Source organism: Nannobrachium achirus (assembly GCF_963921795.1).
Source record: "Nannobrachium achirus genome assembly, chromosome: 1".
Lineage (NCBI taxonomy): Eukaryota > Metazoa > Chordata > Actinopteri > Myctophiformes > Myctophidae > Nannobrachium > Nannobrachium achirus.
In genome coordinates this window covers 27,530,758-27,552,794 of record NC_137810.1, presented here as the reverse complement: position 1 = coordinate 27,552,794, position 22,037 = coordinate 27,530,758, and the positions used below count along the sequence as shown (strand labels likewise).

The 22,037-nt window shown below is 44.2% G+C and overlaps 1 protein-coding gene across 1 annotated transcript in view; it reads right to left on the bottom strand.

Moving 5' to 3' along the window:
• Window positions 1-1,185: 1,185 nt before the first annotated feature.
• ror1 (receptor tyrosine kinase-like orphan receptor 1) overlaps window positions 1,186-22,037 on the bottom strand; it is a gene marked incomplete at its 3' end in the record, with an annotated part of 53,756 nt that continues 32,904 nt past the window's right edge. Inside the window, exons 4-11 of the mRNA XM_080727899.1 lie at window positions 12,533-12,660; window positions 9,483-9,800; window positions 8,568-8,813; window positions 7,736-7,950; window positions 3,762-3,941; window positions 2,833-3,060; window positions 2,193-2,557; window positions 1,186-1,867 (exon numbers count right to left, since the gene is read on the bottom strand). Of these exons, the coding sequence (XP_080584025.1) occupies window positions 1,186-1,867; window positions 2,193-2,557; window positions 2,833-3,060; window positions 3,762-3,941; window positions 7,736-7,950; window positions 8,568-8,813; window positions 9,483-9,800; window positions 12,533-12,660 (2,362 nt within the window). The remainder of the gene's footprint in view (window positions 1,868-2,192; window positions 2,558-2,832; window positions 3,061-3,761; window positions 3,942-7,735; window positions 7,951-8,567; window positions 8,814-9,482; window positions 9,801-12,532; window positions 12,661-22,037) is intronic.

Below are 22,037 nucleotides of genomic sequence, written 5' to 3'. Positions count from 1 at the left end.
GACAACTAGCAATGAGATTTGAGATTTGGCGTGCTAAAGCAATCTTTGTAAATGTGTGGGAAGGTTGATTAGTGGTGGATATTTTTACTTGGTTGCGCATTGTATCACGTATCAAAAATAGCTTATCTACAACCTTGTAGATCGGCTATTTTAAGTATAAATCAGGCATCATGGTGATAGTGACAAAGATGACATGCTTTCTGCTAGATGTAACAAGTCCTGGAGAAGCAATTTTGGCCAACGTAACACTCATAGACTGAGCTACAGATCTGTACGTCTACTAGCCAATCATAAGTCTGATAGTCTTGGAGCTGATGATGTGTCACACAGAGTCAACGGACATGGCACGTTATTGTAGTCTTTATAAACATTATATTCATGAAACATACTTGAGGGGGCAGGCACTTGTTGCAGATTCATGTGTTCACCAGGCTAATAACGTATTAGTCTGCTGCTCAGTATAAGACAACACATCCCATTTGTTCGATTTGTCTTTTCACTCAGACTTGTGTCCATCACAAACATCAAAGGCACCTAATAATCACAAGCACCTAATCTTATTGTACATGGTACAGAATGTACTGTACGCACAATACGTGCATTTGATAAGATCGGAATCAAACCCCCCATATGCTGAAAGGCACACAGATTCTATTACGTATATGTCCATATTGCTAGTTTACCCTCACAAACATGCTGCATGAAATATTCATTCCTACGAGGAGTGAGTTTTGACATGGAAACTGCCTCACATGTTAACTTCCCAACCAGCCAGCCACTATCAATGATAGGTAGACTACTTTTCTGCTTAAAACGCATTCTCCTTAATAAAATGTTCCTTTGAATATACCTGCATTTCATTCACTCTGGATCAGATCTATGCACTGTATTTACACAAGGGTTAAAATAATAACGGCACATTTTCAAACAAACAAAGTACATTTTCTTTCAATAACAAGGCATTAAAAAGTCAAATAGCTGTGTATATGCGGTGGCAGTGTTTCTTAAAACTGGGGGATGGGACTCAAAATGTAGCCCCGTTTCTGGTGGGTCCCCACGTGTCCAAAGTACAAACAAAATGTTTTTTCTTTTTCTCTTTTTTTTCGTACATTAAGAGTCCCGGAGTGAGAATCCAAACTTAAAAAATAGGTCCTGGCACAGAGAAAGTCTAAGCAAGCCCTCTTTCTACAGGTCTGCAGTGATGACTTCGGTGTACATCAGTCTGCTGGGGTCCGAGGCCAGCAGTGTATGGTCCATCATCATGCCCTTCTGGGTTACTTGTCCGTATACTTGACCTCCCATGTTCCCGGGCACCGCGCAGTGAGAGAGCAGTGGCGTGTTGGCGTCGTGGTTGGAGCCCGTGGTGGAGGGCACGTTGCTGACATGACCCGTGCTGGTGGAGCCGCTGGCACTGCTTGGAGAGCGGCTCTTGGGAGGCGGGAGATGGTGCTGGACGACCCGGGGCGCTGGGGCCTGGGCCTGGAAGTGGGCTGGGAAAGCGGCATAGCCCGGCGGGATGGGATAGCCGTTGACCGGGATGAATCGCTGGTGGGTCTGGGTTACCGCCACGGGGGTCCAGCCCGGCGGGATCTGACCCATCTGGCCCGGCGGGGCGATGGCCTGGGCCGGGTAGAGGTACCCTGCGGCTGCGGCGGCGGCAGCGTAGCGGGGGTTGCTGAGGTTGCTGACGGGGCTGGCGCTCAGCGAGGTGGTCTGGGTGGTGGCATTGCCCCCTCCCCCGGAGGGCGTGCTGGAGCTGGCGTGGGACGAATGCCCCTCCCAGGCCCGCAGGCGGGAGTGGATGTCTTTGAAGCGGGGGCGACGTGCGGGTCCCTCCTGCCAGCACTCTGTCATCAGGCCATAAACCCTGTGTGACAACAATTTGTATTTTACCATCTTTAAGGTTGATGCATCCAGGAACCATCACAGTGGATTTACAATAGATTGCTCATTTTCCTATATCAAGCTACCATATATTTCCAAATAGTAGCCCGGGACCAAAAACCCAACGGGCACCAAATACCTGCCGGGGGTCTGACACCGTTGTGCGTATCGACCACCATTCAAATGGACGCAAATAAGTGTCGCAAATAGCCAGTCGTCGATTTTGCGAATTAAACGCCCGGGCTACTATTTGGAAATATTCGGTACCTGGCTTGCATACAATATTGTGTGATAAGGTTTGTCTATACCTGGGTGGACAATCCTCAGGGCAGGGCAGCAGCTGCCTCTTCCTCACCATCTCCATCACTTCCTGATTGGAGAAGCCGTAGTAAGGCTGAAGGCCGTAGCTGAAGATCTCCCAGAGCACCACGCCAAATGACCAGATGTCCGAGTCAGTGGTAAACTTGCCGTAGGCAATGGCCTCTGGGGGCATCCAGCGGATGGGTACCAGGGACTTGGGTTGAACCCGGTAGTAGTCTGAAGAGTAGATCTCCCTAGACAGGCCCAGGTCAGAGATCTTGACATGGAGCTGTTCGCCTACTAGAATGTTCCGAGCAGCCAGATCCTTATGGATGTAGAAATGGCTGGCTAGGTACTCCATGCCAGCAGCCACCTACGGAGGATTAAGTTAGGTTAGAAAAGGTTGAGGTTTCCCCCAAATTATCACAATTCTAAGATATTTTATACTCAAAGTTATATTCTAGGTACAACAGTAAGAATTACTTTTAGACCTCTTTCAAATAGCTGACCACTCAAACCCTAGGGTCCCTATTCTGTGGTGAACATTGGGTGAAAATAGGCAACTATATTTACAGTAAAGATATTTTGTGTAGAGCAAAAACAGCTAACACCCAGCTAAGTTTAGGGTTTAATTGGTTAAAGTCCTACCTGTATAGCCATGTGGAGGAAGTCTCCGTGGTCTAGGCTGGATTTCACCGTGCCGTCCTCGTCACTGCTGCAGCCCACGTCAGAGTGTGGCGAACGCATGATGAGGAACTCATGGAGGTCGCCTTGGGGCAGGAACTCAAAGAGCATGCAGACGGGCTGCTCCTGGGTTACCACGCCTAGCAAGCACACCACGTTGGGGTGGTGCAATTCAGCTAGCACCGTCGCCTCCTGTGTTGAGAATCAGAAGGCATTTGTGAAAAAAGCAGAGACATTAACAAACACATTACAGTACAGCATTTTGGGTAAATACAACGGTTTTGGATAGGAAAGGACTTTAACTTTCCAAAAAATGAATCAGTGCTTGGCCTTTGCCTACAGTGAGTCAGTTTCGAGCTAATCAGCGTACAGCTGAGTAGGAGAAGGGAGATGAAGCAGCAGCATTTTCTACATAGAGAACTAATCAATTTTTTACAGCATGGCTCTGCAAGAGGCTTGTCATCTACAGTATGAGAGGGTGTGTGTGTGTGTGTGTGTGTGTGTGTGTGTGTGTGTGTGTGTGTGTGTGTGCGTGTGTGTGTGTGTAATTTTGCAAACATTTATATCACTATCACTATATTACTATGTCACTGTCGGGCAGAAACCTTGTATCACCAAGTTTCAAATGTGTACGTTTTATTCATAAAGTAAAGCCCTGCTTCATGATACAAGACTGTCACCCAAAACAAGTGAAAATAGCTGATCTACAAGCACACAACGCCTCGAGGTGTGAGGTCAATCGGTGCAACCCAGCAAGGCCGATTGACCTGCTGAGATGATGGCAAGTCATGATGTGGTAGAACTTGCCATTCATGTGTTTGGTCAGTTTGTTAATGATTGATCCCATAGCCCTGTGCAAGGTGGATGTGTGGGTGCTTGCCATAATGTCTTACCTGCTGGAATTCACCCCACAGTTGGGTATTGGAGAAATCTTTAAGCGTTTTGATGGCCACAAGCTGTGCCTGGTCCATGCCTGGCAGGTACAGGTGACCCTTATAAATCTTCCCCAGGGTGCACTCCCCAAGTTCCTCCATGAAACGCACAGCTGACAGGGGCAGCTCTTTGGCCTTACTCTAGAGAGACAAGAGACAGAGAGGGAAAACGTAGATTGTTATATTTCACTGTCAGGTCTGTAATACATTTATCATAATTGTCCCAGAATGGGAAAATGTGGACTTAAAAGTTTACATTGGTGCTGGTTCTAATTTGATGCAGGCAGACTTCCTAATGTAACAGCAAGTAAGTGTCTACAGTTGTATGTGTGTGGGTGGGCAATACATTGTGAGAGACAGGGAAGGAAAATGAGCCTGGAGAGCTGATAATTATCACAATCAAGCCGAATACATTATGTCATCTCTGTAACTCTGCTTCTTTCTACAAGCAATCTGGACCAAAACCCAAAACACCAGCTCTTAAAAATGTGCACCACTCAATTAACTGACAAGCCAGTCTTGGCACCTTTTTGATAAATTGTGGGTAATTAATTTTCAAGCAGTTACAGTTGCAGAATACGGGGGCTCCAGGAATAACAGAGGGTCTTTATGTGAGGGATGATCAACTAACTGCTGCTTTCCAATGAGTTGTGAACTGAACCATGACAACAGAGGCTGCTTACTGGAAAGGGCATAATAGGCAGTTCTGATTGTAGACCCAAATCTAACTGAACAGAACTAGTGGGCTGTTAGTTTCAGTTATGACAATTCTGCTATGGCTTGACATATCTCATCTAGTGATGATTTGTATATGCAAGTGTCCTGCCAAGATATGGTACGGTCAGCTTTGCAATTTTCTTCTTTCTTTTTTATACTGGAAATGTCATTATTTGATTATATTTTAAGGTCAGAAAATGTTTTCATGACCTGGAATGACGCAAAAGCATGTATTTCAATTCAAAACTTCGACCAAAGTCACGGAGTATTCTTCATGACCTGCGTGTCCAATGACAGCCAATCCAAGATCATCAATGTCAAAACCCCACTGTGGTAGATATCCAACACATGTGCTTGTGCGACTTTCTTGGAACTCCAGTCTGTCGTCGAACAGCGGCCAGCGACGCTTGAATTGCGTGTTCAAAGTAAGAACCAGAGACTCCAGACGCCCACAGGGTTAGCTGAGCGCAGCTCTGTGGTGAGGGTGGGGATATTAGAATATTGGAGCACGCTCTTTGAAGGTCTAATGCTCATGTTTGTCTTCCATGCCTTATAATCTGAGCTGCCTTCAGCCAGCATCTAAAAGATGTTCAGGTGATCCAAGAGAATGAATCTTTGCAGGGTGCATGTGTGAATGTGAGTGTGTGTGTGCGTGTGTGTGTGCGTGCGTACGTGAGTGCATGCGTGCTTGGTAGGAGATAAAAGGTGAGAAGGACAGGCGTCGGGTTGGCAGAGAATTTGAAATTCCGAGAACTCCTTGATGAATAATGAAATTCCTGAGAGGGGGAGGAGAGGTCGATTAAGCAGGGGGTTGTTGCAGAGCAAAATGAGGTGCTGGTACTCTGTCTGTCTGTCTGTCTGGCTGTCTGCCTGCCTGCCTGTGTGGTGGTTGCTGATGTTTTGAAAAGAGACAGATGTTTTTAGTTAGGAGTTTGTTCCCCACACCCAAACCCTCAGATCTTCCTCAAAGCATGCAGGTCGTGCGTGTATGTTTGTGTGGGTAAAGATCATCATAGGCAACGACCTCTGAATGACCTTAGAGCCAGGCCTGCTGGGTCGACAGGAAACGCAGTGGAAGGAGTGAGAGTGCGGAGAAAGTCATGGTATCGAAACCAAGCAGCCTTTCCAGCTATAGTCTTCACTACTCTCTGCAACGTGTGTCAGTGAAAATGTCTTCTCTGCATCAATGACATAACAAAGCCCTCTCTTCAAAGCCTTTCCACGCTTGTGTCTACAGCTGCTGGCTGTGCCGTCAGAGACAGCCTACCTTAGCCATCAGCTCCACGCTACACAGACACACGGCATTGGATAACTCATCAAACAGGGTGGGCGTCAGGAATATAAACAGGCCCGATGTGACCGGGTTTGCAACCTTTGGCTGGAATATGATAGGGATTCTAATAAGAGCTATGTGTTGGTTGGCAGAGCTTGCCTCATGTTTACCATTACAAAGACGTCCTGGGAGAGAGGGAGGGGACCCAGGAAGGAAAAGGAGAAGAAAGCAAATGAGAGAGAGAGAGAGAGAGAGAGAGAGAGAGAGAGAGAGAGAGAGAGATAGGCTGATCTGAAGGTAGAGAGACATGAGGACGGTGAAGGAGAGAGAGGGATATATAAAGCCAGAGAAAGGAGAGGAATGGGTAGAATGAAAAAGAGATCCTGTGAGAGATATTATGAAGAGAAAGAAGAAGGGGGGTCAATTGGGAAAGAGCTGGAAAACAGAGAAGGAGGGAGATAGATATAATGGAGATAAAATGGAGGAAGTAGAGAAAGGGAGAGGGGGAGTGAGAAAGAGAAGCTAGTGGAGAAAGAGTTGCAGCTGAATATTCCTGGGCCGCGCTGGGCTCTGATGATACAGATCAGAACCCTCTGCCAGGAACGTCTCACTCACACATACAGTAAGCACGCACGTACACACGTCAGCCACAGCGTTCATTTTCTGGGCATGTCATTAATAGGCAAATATTTGGCAAGTACTAATAACCGATCTACGAAGCTCATAATGAGAGCAGAGGGGAGCGAGCAAAGTATAGACCCCTGGGGGACACCGGGCCACGAAGTACAAAGGGTTTAATTGGATCACACAGAAATACAAATAATATGCGTGAAAAACCATACTCTTTTTCAGTAACAATACTGTACATGTGAGAAGACTCACTCTGTCTGTCTCTCTCGCACGACGCACGCACGCACGCACGCACGCACGCACGCACGCACGCACGCACGCACGCACGCATATCATAAGTTATTACCCACTGAGACCAGCATGCCCTGTTGGAACAGAGAGTCAGTGTGCCAGTATTTTGACTCTCACTGCAGTCTACCATTATTACTTATCAAGATAAACAGAGGAGAGCGCTCATTTAAATTCACCACATGAGAGTCCACAAGCTCTTTCTGTGTGTGCGCGCACGTGCGTGTGTGTGTGCGTGCATGCGTATTGGGCCTATGTGCTGCTGTGTAAGCGAGGAATGCAGGAATGAGACAATGGCAGTCAGTCAGAAGATGTCTGTCTGTATTATTAGCCCCATATGTTCTTTCTGCTGAAAGCAGCAGGAGAGAGAAAGAGAGATTCTGAGATTCTTGATACTGTAGTTATAATGATGGGAGGTCCTGAAGTGGCTACCATTGTACTTACTGTAAAAACAAACGTAACAAAAACATATTGTACATCATCCACAAATGTTTCATCCCAGCCTCATTCTTTGTAGAGCGTGCTATTCTCTTTCTGTAAGGTAGAGTAGAGAGTGCTATTCTGGAAGCAGTGGGTCGTATATCAGCCTTCCCAGAGTTACAGCCGACCCTTCTGCACCCTCACAAGCTGTCCTGAAAGCATCATGGCTTCATCAGATACAGCACACCGTGAAAACATCATTGGTCACACCGCCTGCTCTGTCTGCCTCTTCCTCTCTCTTTACACACACACAAACGCACCGAAACACAAACACGGCCCACTGGAGCACACTCCAGTACAGTTTGTGTGTTTAAGTGTGTGAGAGAGCATGCACTGTGCTGGTAGTGTAAGGATATTTGTCCGGTATGTTTTTCTAATGTGTGTGAACGTTTCTGGTGTGTGTGTGTGTGTGTGTGTGTGTGTGTGTGTGTGTGTGTGTGCGTGCGTGCCTGCGTGCGTGCGTGCGTGCGTGCGTGCGTGCGTGCGTGCGTGCGTGCGTGCGTGCGTGCGTGCGTGCGTGCGTGCGTGGTTTTAGTTTATACTTTACCTTAGGCTTATAGGCGGTGGTGAGCATGGACATCTCCACGTTTTGTCCGCGGACTGGTTTGGGCTGGCGCGGCGCGGGAGGCCTGGCAGACTTTTGGTTGTTGCGGCACACACAGATGAAGAAGAAGAGCAGGGCAATGGCCAGTGGGATGGCTACACTGGGAACTAGGATGTATAAGATTTCCATGTTGCTGCCGCCATGCTTCTCTTTATGATCTGGGTGTATGAAGGAGAAATAACGTCAAGTATATAGATTGGTGAGTTGGTCTGAGGAACAATGTTGCATCTTGACAGCCTAATGTTCTCAATAAAGAGGCCACTGAAACAAATTCACACTATGATGCTTCTGATGTGTATTTTGAGTTAATTATTGATAGTTAGTGTAATACTGTACCAGGTTTATTCTAGTTCAGGGTTAGGGTTATGCTAAACCTGCATACATTTAGTAGACAAGGCAGATTACTTTAACAGGGTCCTTGCTTCAAAACAATACTTTTCTGTTACAAAATGTTACAATGAAAAGAATACTTGAATAAAACAATCCACTTCAATACCATATGAACTTTTAAATGAGCCTATTAATGTATATCTTATTTAGATACGCACCACTTCACAGGTCACTGATAAAACACACTGCATTATTATGTTATGAATATGGAATCGAGGCAGACTGTATCACTGTACACACAGATGGAATATGTAATTAATGTAATACTAGTCGAGTTGAATACATTTCTCTCAAAACTATTAACATAATGCTGGCTTCTGTCATTTTGAGAAGGCCCTAGGGGTTGTATGCTGCCCTTGTGTGCTGTAGTAATAAAGTGTCTCACCGCAGACGTTTATGTCACAGAGCTCCATGCGGACGCTCTCATCCAGCGTGAAGCACCAGGGGGCCTCATGCTTGTTCCCTGGGTTGCGGCAGTACGAGTGTCCCCCGTTGAGCTCTGGGTAGCGGACGGCCAGGAAGGTATGGCTGTGAGGGTACTGGGAGTTCCATGGCTGACACTGTCGCCCTGACCTGGTCACACTGACCGTACCACGGTAGTCTGACCCAGAGCTATTGAAACATTTGTGATCTGCGGGGGAGGGGTATGATGAAGACATTAATAAGAGGCTAACACAAGCACACATGCTTGTAGATCTGCTATTTTCACTAGTTTTGTGCGGCAGTCTTGTATGATGAAGCAGGGCTTTACTTTACGAAAAAACATACTAATTTGAAAGATACAAGGTTTCTGCCCGACAGTGACGAAATGTTGGTTTGTATATCATTATCTGGATCATAATTGTTATCTGACACATATCACCATTCCTATCACAAACATCTAATGCACTTTGGTTAATAAAGCAGTCCAGGGATGACATACTTGGATGTCCATGACAATCTCTGTATTAGATAGATAGCCACTTGTGACAGTAGCAAACACCTTTTTGAAGATGTTAAAGCTTCACAATTCATGCATGAGTAGGATATTTACTGATGTATTTATATGTTTATAACTAAACGTGAAAGTCTTAAGCTTGTGTTAACCACAGACCTGAGGTCAAGCATCTAAATGCTCTTTCAATAACCCATAGACAGCTACAAATGCTAACTTGTTTCCAGATTTTAGGACAACAAACTTCGGCATTGCGCTGGCTATTGAGATGCTTGTTGTCAGAATATAGTTAAACTACAGTGATTGTAATAGTAAGTTATCACTGTAATAATAACCGCATTACATTTAAATGACTTAATAACTCACTCTTGTTAATAGGCTCAGCCATGGGGATGCCTATCCTCAGACAGTTAGCAGCCTCAGGGCTGTCATAGGCGGCCAGGTCCTCACAGTTTGGCAGCTTCAGTCTCTTGAGGATGATGGGGTTCGAGCGCGCGATGATGTACTCTGTCTTACACAGGTCGTTCTCCAGGATCTCGCACTCGTCCTTGCACAGGTCCCGAGGCTTGTCTGCCCCCGAGCTGCGGTCACACGTAGGGAAGGCGAAGTGGCACAGGGAGGGGATGGCGAACTGAGAGCAGCGGTCCGATAGGTGGTTGGACGTGCCGATCATGGTGAATGCAGCTGTGGAGAGGACGGGAGGGACAGTGTTATATAAGCAGTGGTTCCCAAACCTCTTAGCTTGTGACCCAAAAAAGAAATTAGACGTTTGCCAGGGATCCAAACTAGTGAAAACAGCCGATCTACAAGCTCACAGCGCGTCGCTTAGCGCCATGTTGTGAGCTTGTAGATCGTCTAGTTTCACTACCTCTTAAACATTTGTGTTCTAATTGAAGGAATTACGTAGATTTTTCTTTGATTTCTTTGTGAAATTAGAGAAGAATCATTGAATTTTGTTTCTAATTGGTGAAAAAAAAAAAAAAAAAGCTTTTTGGGCATGTTCATAAAAATCTGTCCGTGACCCACAAATGTGTCCCGACCCAGTGTTTGGGAAACAGTGTTATAACGGACAGGAGGGACTCGTGTTCAATCAAGGCAACCTTCTTTCTGTGAAGGTTGCTGTGAGAGAAAAAAAAGAAAGAATGGAAAAAACGAAACGAAAAAGAAAGGGGCAAAGGTCTGCAAAGATACGCAGAGCATATAAACTAATGACAGACGTAATGGATCAAAGACCGAAGCTGAAGTTAAATGGCAAAAGGTTTTAAAAGTATGATTCATGGCCATGCTGCATAGTTATTATAAACATATGACTTTCTATGGTTAAGGCGCTCATGCTGTGATGAAGGCAGCTTTAGGGGTTGGAGAGAAGGGGTGGGGGTGGAGGATAAAGCAGGGATTAGGGAGTGGATGACAATTATCCATATGATCCTGTACCATATTGTTCTCATGGTAAAATCAGTGGGGATGACATAGGATTATTCATAGGAGACTATATGAATACTGAATGCTCTGACTGTCGACAGCACGGTTTACAGTCGTGCTCTATATTTTATTACAACCATATATACTGTGTATACCTTCATATATCTCAATTATCCCATTTCCTTGATGTGCCATATTAGAGGCTGGGTTCATGTCCTTTGGGCTCCAGCGGGCCAATGTTTTAGAATACAATTCAGAGATACTGTATGTACGCATGTATTATGTATCAAAAACACATGCATGGCATGTGTTTGCACCAAGTAAGTTCAAATGCATCAAACACGTGCAAACTAAAACACAGAAACTAACACGTCCATCGCTTACACACACACACGCGCGCGCGCAAAAGTATGTAGCCTATACTGTAAAATTGAGTTCCCATGTGTGTGCCATAGTGGTTAACATGCTGAACTTCCTTTGACTTCACTACAAGATCCTATTGTCTTCCTGTTTTCTGATGTGCAATTAAACATTAAAACTACACACTAAATCTTTGCGAACCATTTCCTGTGCTGCAAAAAAACTAAATAGGAGCCATAGAACAGTAGAATGTATTTGCACAAAGAAAGGAAAAAAAGAAAAAAACTAAAACAAATACAAACATGCAAAGACAAGAAAATAATTAGCATTTGGAACAGAGATAAAGCAACCCAAATGGCTTTTAAAAGCATCTAACCACTTAAACTTATACAGTAGTCTATACTTGGCCGCCTCCTTAATTATCTCTACACCAGTTCTGTTTGTAGAACAGTCACCACAGAACAAGGATGCAAGGTTTTATGTGGTTACAAAACAAATTTAAAAAAGTAGAGGAAGAGAACAAAATATCATGCCGTAAATCATTAGAAATCCCACTGCAGTCACCTATTGCTACTGATAGATGTCACTAAAGGACAAGCTGAGAGTCCTGTCATTCTCACTCAAAGCCTCACTTGGAGCCTGAGTACCTCATTGAACATTTTTACGACCTGCAGAGCCCAACAAATCAAATTTAGGAAACATTTATGCGGCGCAGAGCGTGCAGTCTCACAAAGAGCCTCTATCAGCACAGGGAAAAAATGTAGCTGTGCAAGAGAGGTGAGCAAAGTCTGTGTTCAGTCTTTCTACTCTGCGTTTAACCCATTTAGAACGGGTACATATTATTGTGTATCATTATTTTATGCTTTAACTATTGAAAAATAGCAGATATACAAGCTCACAGCGCGGTGCCGCGCTGCGAGCTTGTAGATCTGCTATTTTTGAAAAACCGTGAAAATTAGAATTTTGACCCGATTCTATCTGTCTTTTGAATCCTTCTAAGGTTTTTTGAAAAACCTATGTTTCTATGTCAGCAATCTGGCCAGCCATCGTCAAAGAAAAGGTCCTTTTCACTTAAATGGAGCTCAATTAGTCTGTTCTTGAGAGACTACTATGTCAGTGGTTCTCAAACCTTTTCATGTGAAGGACCCCCAAAATGATATGTATTTGGCCAAGGACCCCCATCTCAAAATATTTAGTTCCAGGGACCACCCAGAAGCCAAATTTGAGTTACAAACGTTCGCTTTGAAAATACATATATTCAAAGATTTGCACACATTTTCACGACTTTTTCAAAAATAGCAGATCTACAAGATCGCAGCGCGGCATTCGGTGCCGCGCTGTGAGCTTGTAGATCTGCTATTTTTCACTGATTAAAGCATTCAATAATTCTAGGCCTAAATGGGTTAAGTAGGCTACCAGCGTTCTATGTCACAGACAAACACTGTGGGTACTGATGGTTATTCTGAAACACTAATATTATACTTCACTATGAAGGCATGAATGAATATATCACTGCGTCCAAACTGGGTCCGCACCACACCATTAGAAACTAAAGTGTGTGTAGAACTCTCCATTGAAAAGGACGATATTTAACATACTGTATAGTGTATACATACACATACACACAGTCTCACCTGTGATCTGGGTCTCGATCTCACCCTGCATCTGCAGTGAGTCCACAAAGATGCTGCGGTTGCCAATGAATCGGGCGCAGGCGATGCCTCGGTACGGCTGACAGAAGCCCTCCTCGTCAAAGTCATCACTGACAGAGAGAGAGAGAGAGAGAGAGAGAGAGAGAGAGAGAGAGCAGAAGCTTAATTTTCTGATCAAACTTATGCAATATGGTAATATTCTGTACATGCATGCAACCTTTCTAAATGTTAGTTGTATAGTTGGTCCTATACAATCGTATAGGACCAACTATTTCTTTACATGTCTTGTCTTCTTGAACTGTCTTCTTACTGTTTAATATTAATTCTTAATGTTAATGTTCTATATCTATACAGAAAAAACTTATTAGGATCCTTAACCTTCGATCCCATGGAAAAATGATGGACTCCTCGAATGTGCAATGTGTCCCGTTTATGAACGCTGCTAAATCGCTCTTTGTACCGTTTTTACTTTTTATATATATATATATATATAAAACTTTTTATGTTGCCACTTTTTGTGCAGCCGAGCAGCTGTCCTTGCCAAACAGATTCTCAATCTCACATTATTCTATGACATGTATAGTATTGGACAAGGAGAGAGGGAGGGACAAGGAGCATTGGTTGTTGTCGTCTCATATCTCAGGAGAAAGTCTTTCCGTGGGTTTTTGAGATACTGAGCCAATGAAAAGTATTAACAGGAGCAGGTGACCAAATAATCTACATTGGATCCATTGGAGAACAGGTTATTTTTTTCATGTCCTAAAAAGTAACAGACATGCAATGTTTCCACCAACCAAACAGCGACGATATGCTTAATTTATACAAAGTCGTATGCAAACTATAAATCAGCCTATAAACAGACAAACAAATAATGTAATCAATTATCTATATCTATCTATTAAATGTTTGCATATTAAACCTGATATTGTAGCAGGGATACAATTTAAAACCTGACAACAACAGGGTGACATTATCTCACTTACAGAAACATATTCTAATGTGAGAAATGGCCACTAGAGGTCAGCCTATAGCAGAATATCACACCAACATTAAAACATAAACCTACAGTACTGTAGTTGCACTGTGTGGAACCTTGTAATTAACTAAGGGCTGTTGGTAAGGCTAAAAACAAGAGGTTTCCAATTGCTTGGTTGAAGACAAATTATGTCCTAAATAAAAAAGGTACAGATTTCAAATACAGGCTCCCCCTTCCCCCAGCACACACACACACACACACACACACATACATACGTGCATGCACATGCACACACATCCCAGTGCTCAGTGCAGATGTACACCACGTTAAGAGTTAACGCTGGGCCGTTTGACTTTATTCCTGTTTATGGCAGAGAGATGTCATCATGGACCATAATGTGAAACATATGGGCGAGAGAGAGAGAGCGAGAGCGAGAGAGAGAGAGCTAGAGAGAGAGAGAGAGCGAGCGCGAGAGAGAGAGCACGAAAGCAAGAGAGAGAGACAGAGAGAGAGAAGAGAGACCCATGCTTTGTTGTGTGTCTGATAATGTTTGGGGTCGTGATTTTTCAAAACAATGCATCTTTAACTTTTTCATTTAATAGGTTCTGCTCCATTTCACTCTTCTTCCACTCCTCTTCTTTCGTTCGTTCTCTCTCTCTTTCTTTCCTTCTTTCTACCTTCATTCCTAGCCCCTCGTTTTGACCCGTCTTTCTTTCTCTTGTAGAGTTTTAGACTTGTCTCCTGTACTTTCTGTCTCTCTCTCTACTCTAGTCTACACTCTCACGCATGTGCACTGTGCGTGTGCTCACACACACACCCCATAGTGAATTGCTTGCTATTTGCACAGAGTGAGATCACTGTGTCATGCAACTGTAGCCGTGCCATATGGGGATTTCAGGACTCAGCACAACCACGGTCTATAGGGGCATGACACACACACACACACACACACACACACACACACACACACACACACACACACACACACACACACACACACACACACACACACACACACACACACACACACACACACACACACACACACACACACACACACACACACACACACACACACACAGTAACCCCATGGGTGTGCGAGCAAGGGTCACTAGGGGTCAGTCTCTCAGAGGAGTGTTAAGTGACTGAGGGGCCAAGGTCAGCTCCTGCCCTCTGCCTTGCTGTCTCTGTACAGAGAGCCAAATGGCCTTTCCAGACACACACACTCTCACTCACTCTCTCTCCCTCTCTCTGTAGTGGTCTGCATACTAGGGATTCCATGGAGATACCACACCATTACATTTACTGCTTAATAAAGGTTTTCAGCAGACCTTTTTGTCCTAATGTGTAATTTCCTGCTAAAATATGGATATCTGTAATAATAAGCCCGAGCCAGGGGGTGTCCCTGAAAAAAAAAGAGAGGCTTTTCACCCTCTGCTCGAACCGCAAAGTCGCAAATTACTCCATCGACAGAATGCAACGATCCAAAGATTCATTTTTCTGTCCAAGTTTGGTTATGCTCAAGCCCTGCAGAGAGCTGCTGGGTTTAACACACACAAAGATCACTGGCGTTGCACTCAGACCACAGCCAGTGATTTATGGAGAGAATAGCTTTTTAAGCCGTTATGTACTACTACTACAGTAGTACAGATTAGGGCATTAACTAAAAAGTCGACTCAGTCGACTTCATTACACAAGTCGACTCCCACCAGAGAAAGTCGAAAGTCGAAGTTGAAAAAAGAAAAAAAAAGAAAAAACGTTCTATTGTGAAAATAGCAGATCTACATGCTCACAACGTGAGCATGTAGATCGGCTATTTTCACAATTTCTGCCTCTACATATTTGACAATTTGGACAATGTTTAATTTGCCATTCTAGAGGTATTAAAAAGTCCTTAAATTGGCACTCTAGCAATGTGAAGTTACCCTCTATGCACTTAAACTTGATGTTGGTTTGTTTACAGTTGAGTGAGAAAACAATGTTTCACATTAAGTTATCATCTGGGGAACCCCCAAAATAATTGGTGTGTGATGTGATGACGTCATCAAACGATAAAGTCGACTTCAACTCAACTTTTTACTGAGTCGAGTCGACTCAATCACATCCAGGAGGAGGACCCCATACACACCCATTGTAACTTCAAACTCCATTTTAACCAGGATACAGGATTCATTAAAAACACCCATTACCCATCTAGTGACTCATACTACCATCCTAATAAGTGAGCAGGCCTTTTTTTTAATAACCTTTTTCATTATTTTTAATAATTCTTTGGGAAAATGGAAAAAAAATTAATACAATACAAAAATATTAAAAAATAAATGAAAAAGGTTATCAAAAAAACACGACCTGCTCACGAATTAGGAGGGCAGTATGAGTCACCAGAAAAATAATGGGTGTTTTTAATGAATCTATCATGGTTAAAATGGAGTTTGAAGTTACAATGGGTGTGTATGGGGAGGCGTCCTGCAGGAGGAGGGCCTGATAACATTTGCATCAAAATATCTAAATATTGAATCAATCAAATTAAAATCTGTTCAGGGTGTTCATAAAAGCCTGATTAGACGATAAAATGACCAAAACTTTTCAGAAATATCCCTTTAAGTAGTTAAGGCTATGAAAAGAGAACAAAACAGAGCAGAAAGAGCACACATGGTTCAAAAAGAGGCCTGGAGAGCCTTAAGGTTGGCTTGGACACACACAAGCACACACACACAAACGTAAAGCCACACACAGACATCTAAATGACAAGGGAGAGCAGACAATCCACCGCTACGCAGCCAGCTCCCCGGGGGCAAATTACAACTCTGGCCGGTGGAGGAGGCCTTGACCAAACCAGCTCAACCCGAATCCCAGATCGCCTCTGAGACCAACTCTCTGCCTTTCTACTCCTATGATTCAATCTCTCTGCTTCCTCCCTGTCAATCGTCTTGTGTGAGACGACTTTGGTTAAAAGCCTCGTTTGAGGGGCCTCCTGGTGGCTCAGAGGTCCAAAGCACACATCATGCACACGCGACGTCGCAGGTTGGAATCTGGCTCACAACATAAAACATGTCCTCTCCTCACTTTACTGTATAGTAAAACAGAAAAGGCCTTACGATTTAACATGGGAGAAGCCTAATCTGAGAAGAACCAAACGCAGGATTGAAAAGGTTCTTGTGCAAAAGGCCTCCTCCACTCAACAAAACCAAGGAAGGCCAATCACCACAAGATACTTGGAGCTTTTTACAAAATGTGTGTGTGCGCGTGCGTCGGTGCACTATTCCAGGCAGGGAGAGCCCAGTGCGGTTGCTATTTGTGTCAACAGTGGATGGCTGTTCAGGCCTTTTATTTTTTATACACCAACGCCACATGCCCTGCGTGTAATGTTTTATAATAGTTAATTACAAGGAGCATACTTTCTCTCAAAGGCCCAATCCATAATAGAAAGCTAGACGAAACGGCTGTCCCTGCCGCAGAAACTAAACAAGGTGTTGCAGACACTGATTGATTTAAAACATTTTTTTTCTAACCATCGGTAGGTCAAGGGAAAGTCTGCTGAGCAAGCATGCTCCGGTTTTCAACATTCGTAAGGCCAAAGGGGCAGCAGTGACCGTCTGGGAGTGACAAGGATCTCGGTTTGATCCCTGACTTCTCCTGGCTGTCCCTGAGCGAGATACGATGAGCAGGTTGGTACTTTGCCTCCACCGTGTGTGTGATATTTCAAATTTGGTGAATGTGAAATACATTGTAAAGAGCGGTTGGAAAGACTAGAAGCGCAAAATCAATGCAGTCCATTTGAATCAAGTAAAAAGCAATGAAGAATCCAGCAAGAAAATAAGACTGAAAGGTTGTGTCTTGAAGCTTAAAACGCAGTTCCCATACTGTGCTATTCAAGTTTGCGCACGCGCGCACACACACACACACACACACACACACACACACACACACACACACACACACACACACACACACACACACACACACACACACACACACACACACACACACACACACACACACACACACACACACACACACACACACACACACACACACACACACACACACACACACACACACACACACACGAGACAGGGAGCAGCAATCCTGAGAGAACCAGACGTACAAAACTTGAGTCACCCTTTGATGCACAAACATTTGCAAGTTAAGGTTTTGGCTGTGGGGTGTTGGTTAGGGTTGATGACTGTGGATAAGAGCACAGCTAATAACCCCTACCAGGAAACAGAGTTGGCAAAAAACTAAAAGACTGTAAATTAATGTTTCAGACTACAAAAATAGGCGATTCATCATTATTTTATTTCAAAACATCTTCAGAAACACAGATAATCCTTTTCAAGTCGTAAAATCTTCAGGAACCAAACACAAAAGGTGGACATTTATTTAACCATCACAACCTATCTGAAGGCTTACAGTGCATGTCAAGCCAATAATCTAATGGACCAGTCTGAACCATAACGTCCATATTCTGGGGCCAACTGTGAAAATAGATCGGCTATTTTTGGCAAAGTTGTAGAGGGAAAATAGCAGGATACCTAGTATAGACCCCTGGGGGACACCACTCAACAAAGTATGTAGGGTTCAAGTGGTTAAAGAGATGATTTATTGACACCCAAAGAGTAAGTAAGTATATGTATTGTTTTTGGACAAGGAGAGATTTTACAACATGCATATACCCCCAGGTCTCTCTGCTCTGTACTACAGAACCGTTTCATGTGAGTGGAATCCATGGACCCACTGTGGACACATGGCCATCTAAATGTCCTCCCCTGCTCCTACAACAAAGTGCGCTCGTGCAGCCTTGGTCTACAGAGATGTCAGCGCTCCACGCTCCACACAGCAAGCCAAATGGATTGGGTTCTCTAAAGCCAGCGGCAGCGCGTCCTGCCTCTGGAGCCCAATAACCAGTCACTGTGCCCCCTTCTCCACACACGCACACGCGCACACGCACACACACACACACACACACACACACACACACACACACACACACACACACACACACACACACACACACACACAGGGGATGCTTTAATGCTTTCCATGCTGCACGCTCAGCCCCAACATCATCCATCCTCTATGTCATTACATCTCCTATTCTTCCTCCTCTCCTCCTTTGTTATCACCATGAAACTCCCTCTCTCCCTCCCCCTCCTCCTCTCTCCTTCCTTCTCTCCAGGCCCTTAAGAAGACTCTTCCTCTGTTCCACGGAGACCATCTGTTTACTCGACAAGTGGTTCCCTAAAGGCAACTTTTAACCAAACAGATTCGTGGCCGAATCGGCGGCGGAAAGCGGCGGAAAGCGTCTTTTGCCGAACGGGAGCTCATCGTTAGGTTTTCGGCAGCGGGTCGGGAACGTTATCGACGGAAAACTGGAAGACTGGACTTGCTCAGTTTTGTAGAGTCGCCCCTGGACGTCGGTGAATTGTAGCGAGTTGTAATGGACCATTAGTTTGCTACTGCTGCTGCAAAACCAAGCCTAAATAAGCCAGAGACATTTTCCCGTTGCATATTTTAACTAAATAGCATATTCACAATCTCAACTCTCAATTTCCTATACTAATCAACTCCAAGGCAACGCTAGTAATAGTGATGTGTGTTGTTTTGGTGTGAGGAGAAGAAATCACCGGACAGGAAGAATCTCCGCTTCTGCTCCTGGGTTGCCAGATTCTGTGAGTTAAACAAGCGACCAGGTCTATGAAAACAAAGCCTAAAGGAGCGTCCAGTTTCACCTATTGAGCTCTATTACATTAGCTATTTTCTAAAAGAATGTTGAAAGCAAGGCCAAATAAGTAACTACAATTCAGAAAAATGCCCAAACAAAAGTAACCCACAACTAGCAACATTATAGGAAAACAGGATCAAAGTCGCTTGTAACGAGCCGATATGGCAACACAGTGCGCATGCGCAAAACTGTACAGTAATTACAGTCGGCATACTGTCGGCTGGAAAATTCAATGTGCTTAGTTTTTTGCAGTTCATTGCAGTTCTTTGCAGTCTGTGAACAGTTTGAACAAGTCTCCTGTAGTATTTTCGGTGTGGAGGCACCTTAAGTCCTGTCGCTCAAACAGAGCAAGAGAAGGTACGAGATCTTCCCAGATGATGGACGGACTGAAACAATGCACAAAATAAAAGGAAAAGAAAGACAGAAAAACTCAAACCAAAGAACAACATAAGTCATTCATTCATTTGTGTATTTATTCACTGGCAGGGTGATCCGAGTGCTGGTTCTGATTATTGAGGTGATGAAGCCTTCTTTTGTTAGTGTGCATTTGATTGTTTAATTGGAAAGGACAGGAAAAACCACAAAAGGCAAAGCCTCACAACTACATTCTCAGCTTTCTGGCAAAACTAGCAGCAACATGCTTTGGTTTATGCTTCTCGGAGGCTTGATTGTGCGCCGGTGTTGCTGCTTTCTATATTGGTTATATTACTCTGTGAGATCTGTGTAAAAGGCCCCATGGAGGACTTTGAAAACAATGTCTACTTGGAAGGCAATTTTGTGAAATCCGATACCACACAGTGGTGTGAGACATAAAAGAGATACTAAGAGTACAATGTGTGACAAATCTGGTTTTGATTACGTCTGGGAAAAAACGGCATGTTGTTTGTGCCTCACAGTGCTGAGCCACCACAAACAACTAATCCTGAAGTTGTTGTTACAGTGGCTATAGCAGTTACTCTCATTTAAGCACTGATTCTTGATTCAGAATTCTGACTTTGAAAGACTGTTCTAGCCGCTCCAGCCAAATTTGGATGAATCACCACAGAATACAGAGTTACAGGTTCTACAGATGGAGCTACTGGCTTTTGGTGTAGGTGTTGATTATGAATCGCATCTTTCAGGCACATGCACACATAGGCATCAAAGGGGGGTTGAGCCCCTGCCCTTTTATCCGTCTGCAGCGTCTTATGTTGAAAGAATTGCCCTCTCTGTGTAGAAATCCATACCATACGCCACATCTCCAGTATCCACTTGATTATGCTTAGATTAGTGTGGTATCAAGCACGGAAAATAGCCGACCTCCAAGCTCACAATGCGCCACGCTACAACACGTTGTGAGCTCTGCTATTTTCTATATTTTCACCAAAAGGCCCTTTTAGAAATTTCAGCCCCTGCCTCTCTAACATTCTCTGCACGTCCCTGGCATCTGTAAGCCTATGGCATGTCAAGTCCAGATGAATCATCCTTGTTGAGAGGAGGTGTGTTTGCGAGTGTGACAGGAGGGAATACGAAACTCAACACACTTTGTGTAAAGGGGCTGTTAGGAGGATGGGATTTAGGGGTGAGGAGGCGGCTAGGGGGCGTGTCTCAGTGACATTTTCTGATTTTAGGGTTTTCGTTACCAGGAGCTTCCGTGAGTGCTGAGTGAAGAGGAGATGATCTGTCAGCAGTGGGAGGATGCCGTCTGTCGCCTCCTGTGGGCCACGCTTCAGAGCGTGTCTCTTTTGTTACGTTTATTTATTATGTAGACGTTTAATGTATTATTATACAGTGAACTGTAGAAGAGAAGAACCCATGATGCCACGATAAATACATGCTATATGACATTTAGTCTACTGACCTGCTTGAATGTCTCACCTCTAATGGCTATTGTCCCTGCAAAGGGACGTATTTTAAGTTTGAGTGTGTGCGCGTGCACATGTATTTATGTCTGTGTGTCTGTGCTTGTGGTGGCAACATATGAATGTAGTGTGTGTGTGTGTGTGTGTGTATGTGTGTGTGTGTGTGTGTGGGGGGGGGGGGGGGGGGGGCACACGTGCTTGCGTGTGTGTATGTGGACAGAGGCCAACGCACAAATGAAAGACACAGAGAGAGGATGGACTGAGAAGATGCAAGGAAGAGAACAATAGACAATCGTATGATCACTCTCCTTAGAGATCGGGTTACATAGCCTCAACTCTTTTAACATCCTGGAGACCAAAGAAAGAAGGGGGGAAAAAAAGAAAAGAGTGGGAAAACAAAATCTGTTCATCATTATTCTTTCTCTTTATGATTGTGCTTTTTCCCCTCCAGGAATATGCAATATTCTCTTTCATGCATAGCTGCGATATAACAAAAAAAGATCACAGCGTGGTGGTGGGTCTATTATGAAATGTTACTGTATCATAAAATTAAGGGCCTAATCGGGCCATCTTTTGAGGGTTTCAAGGAAATAGTGAAATATATACCAAGATATACCATACTACTATATCTGTAAAAAGCCAATATGAGCTGATAATATCAGTGTGTTGATGAGTCAGGAGAGCCCTCCATAAAACAGGCCTCCAGTCAAAGATGTGTGTCTCCATCATCCATGGAGACTTAGTGTAGACTGTATGTGAAGATTCACTATGTAACCATCACAATGAGCCAAAATGGTCACCAGGGGCTGGGGTTGACTGGGGTCTTTGGCTGTCAGTGGCCCGTGACCACACTGGGAATGAATGGAGAGCGGGGCCAACTGTGGGACTCCATTAGGACAGAAGGGAGAAAGAAAGGGCCTCTCTTGGGTCCTCATGTTACTACCA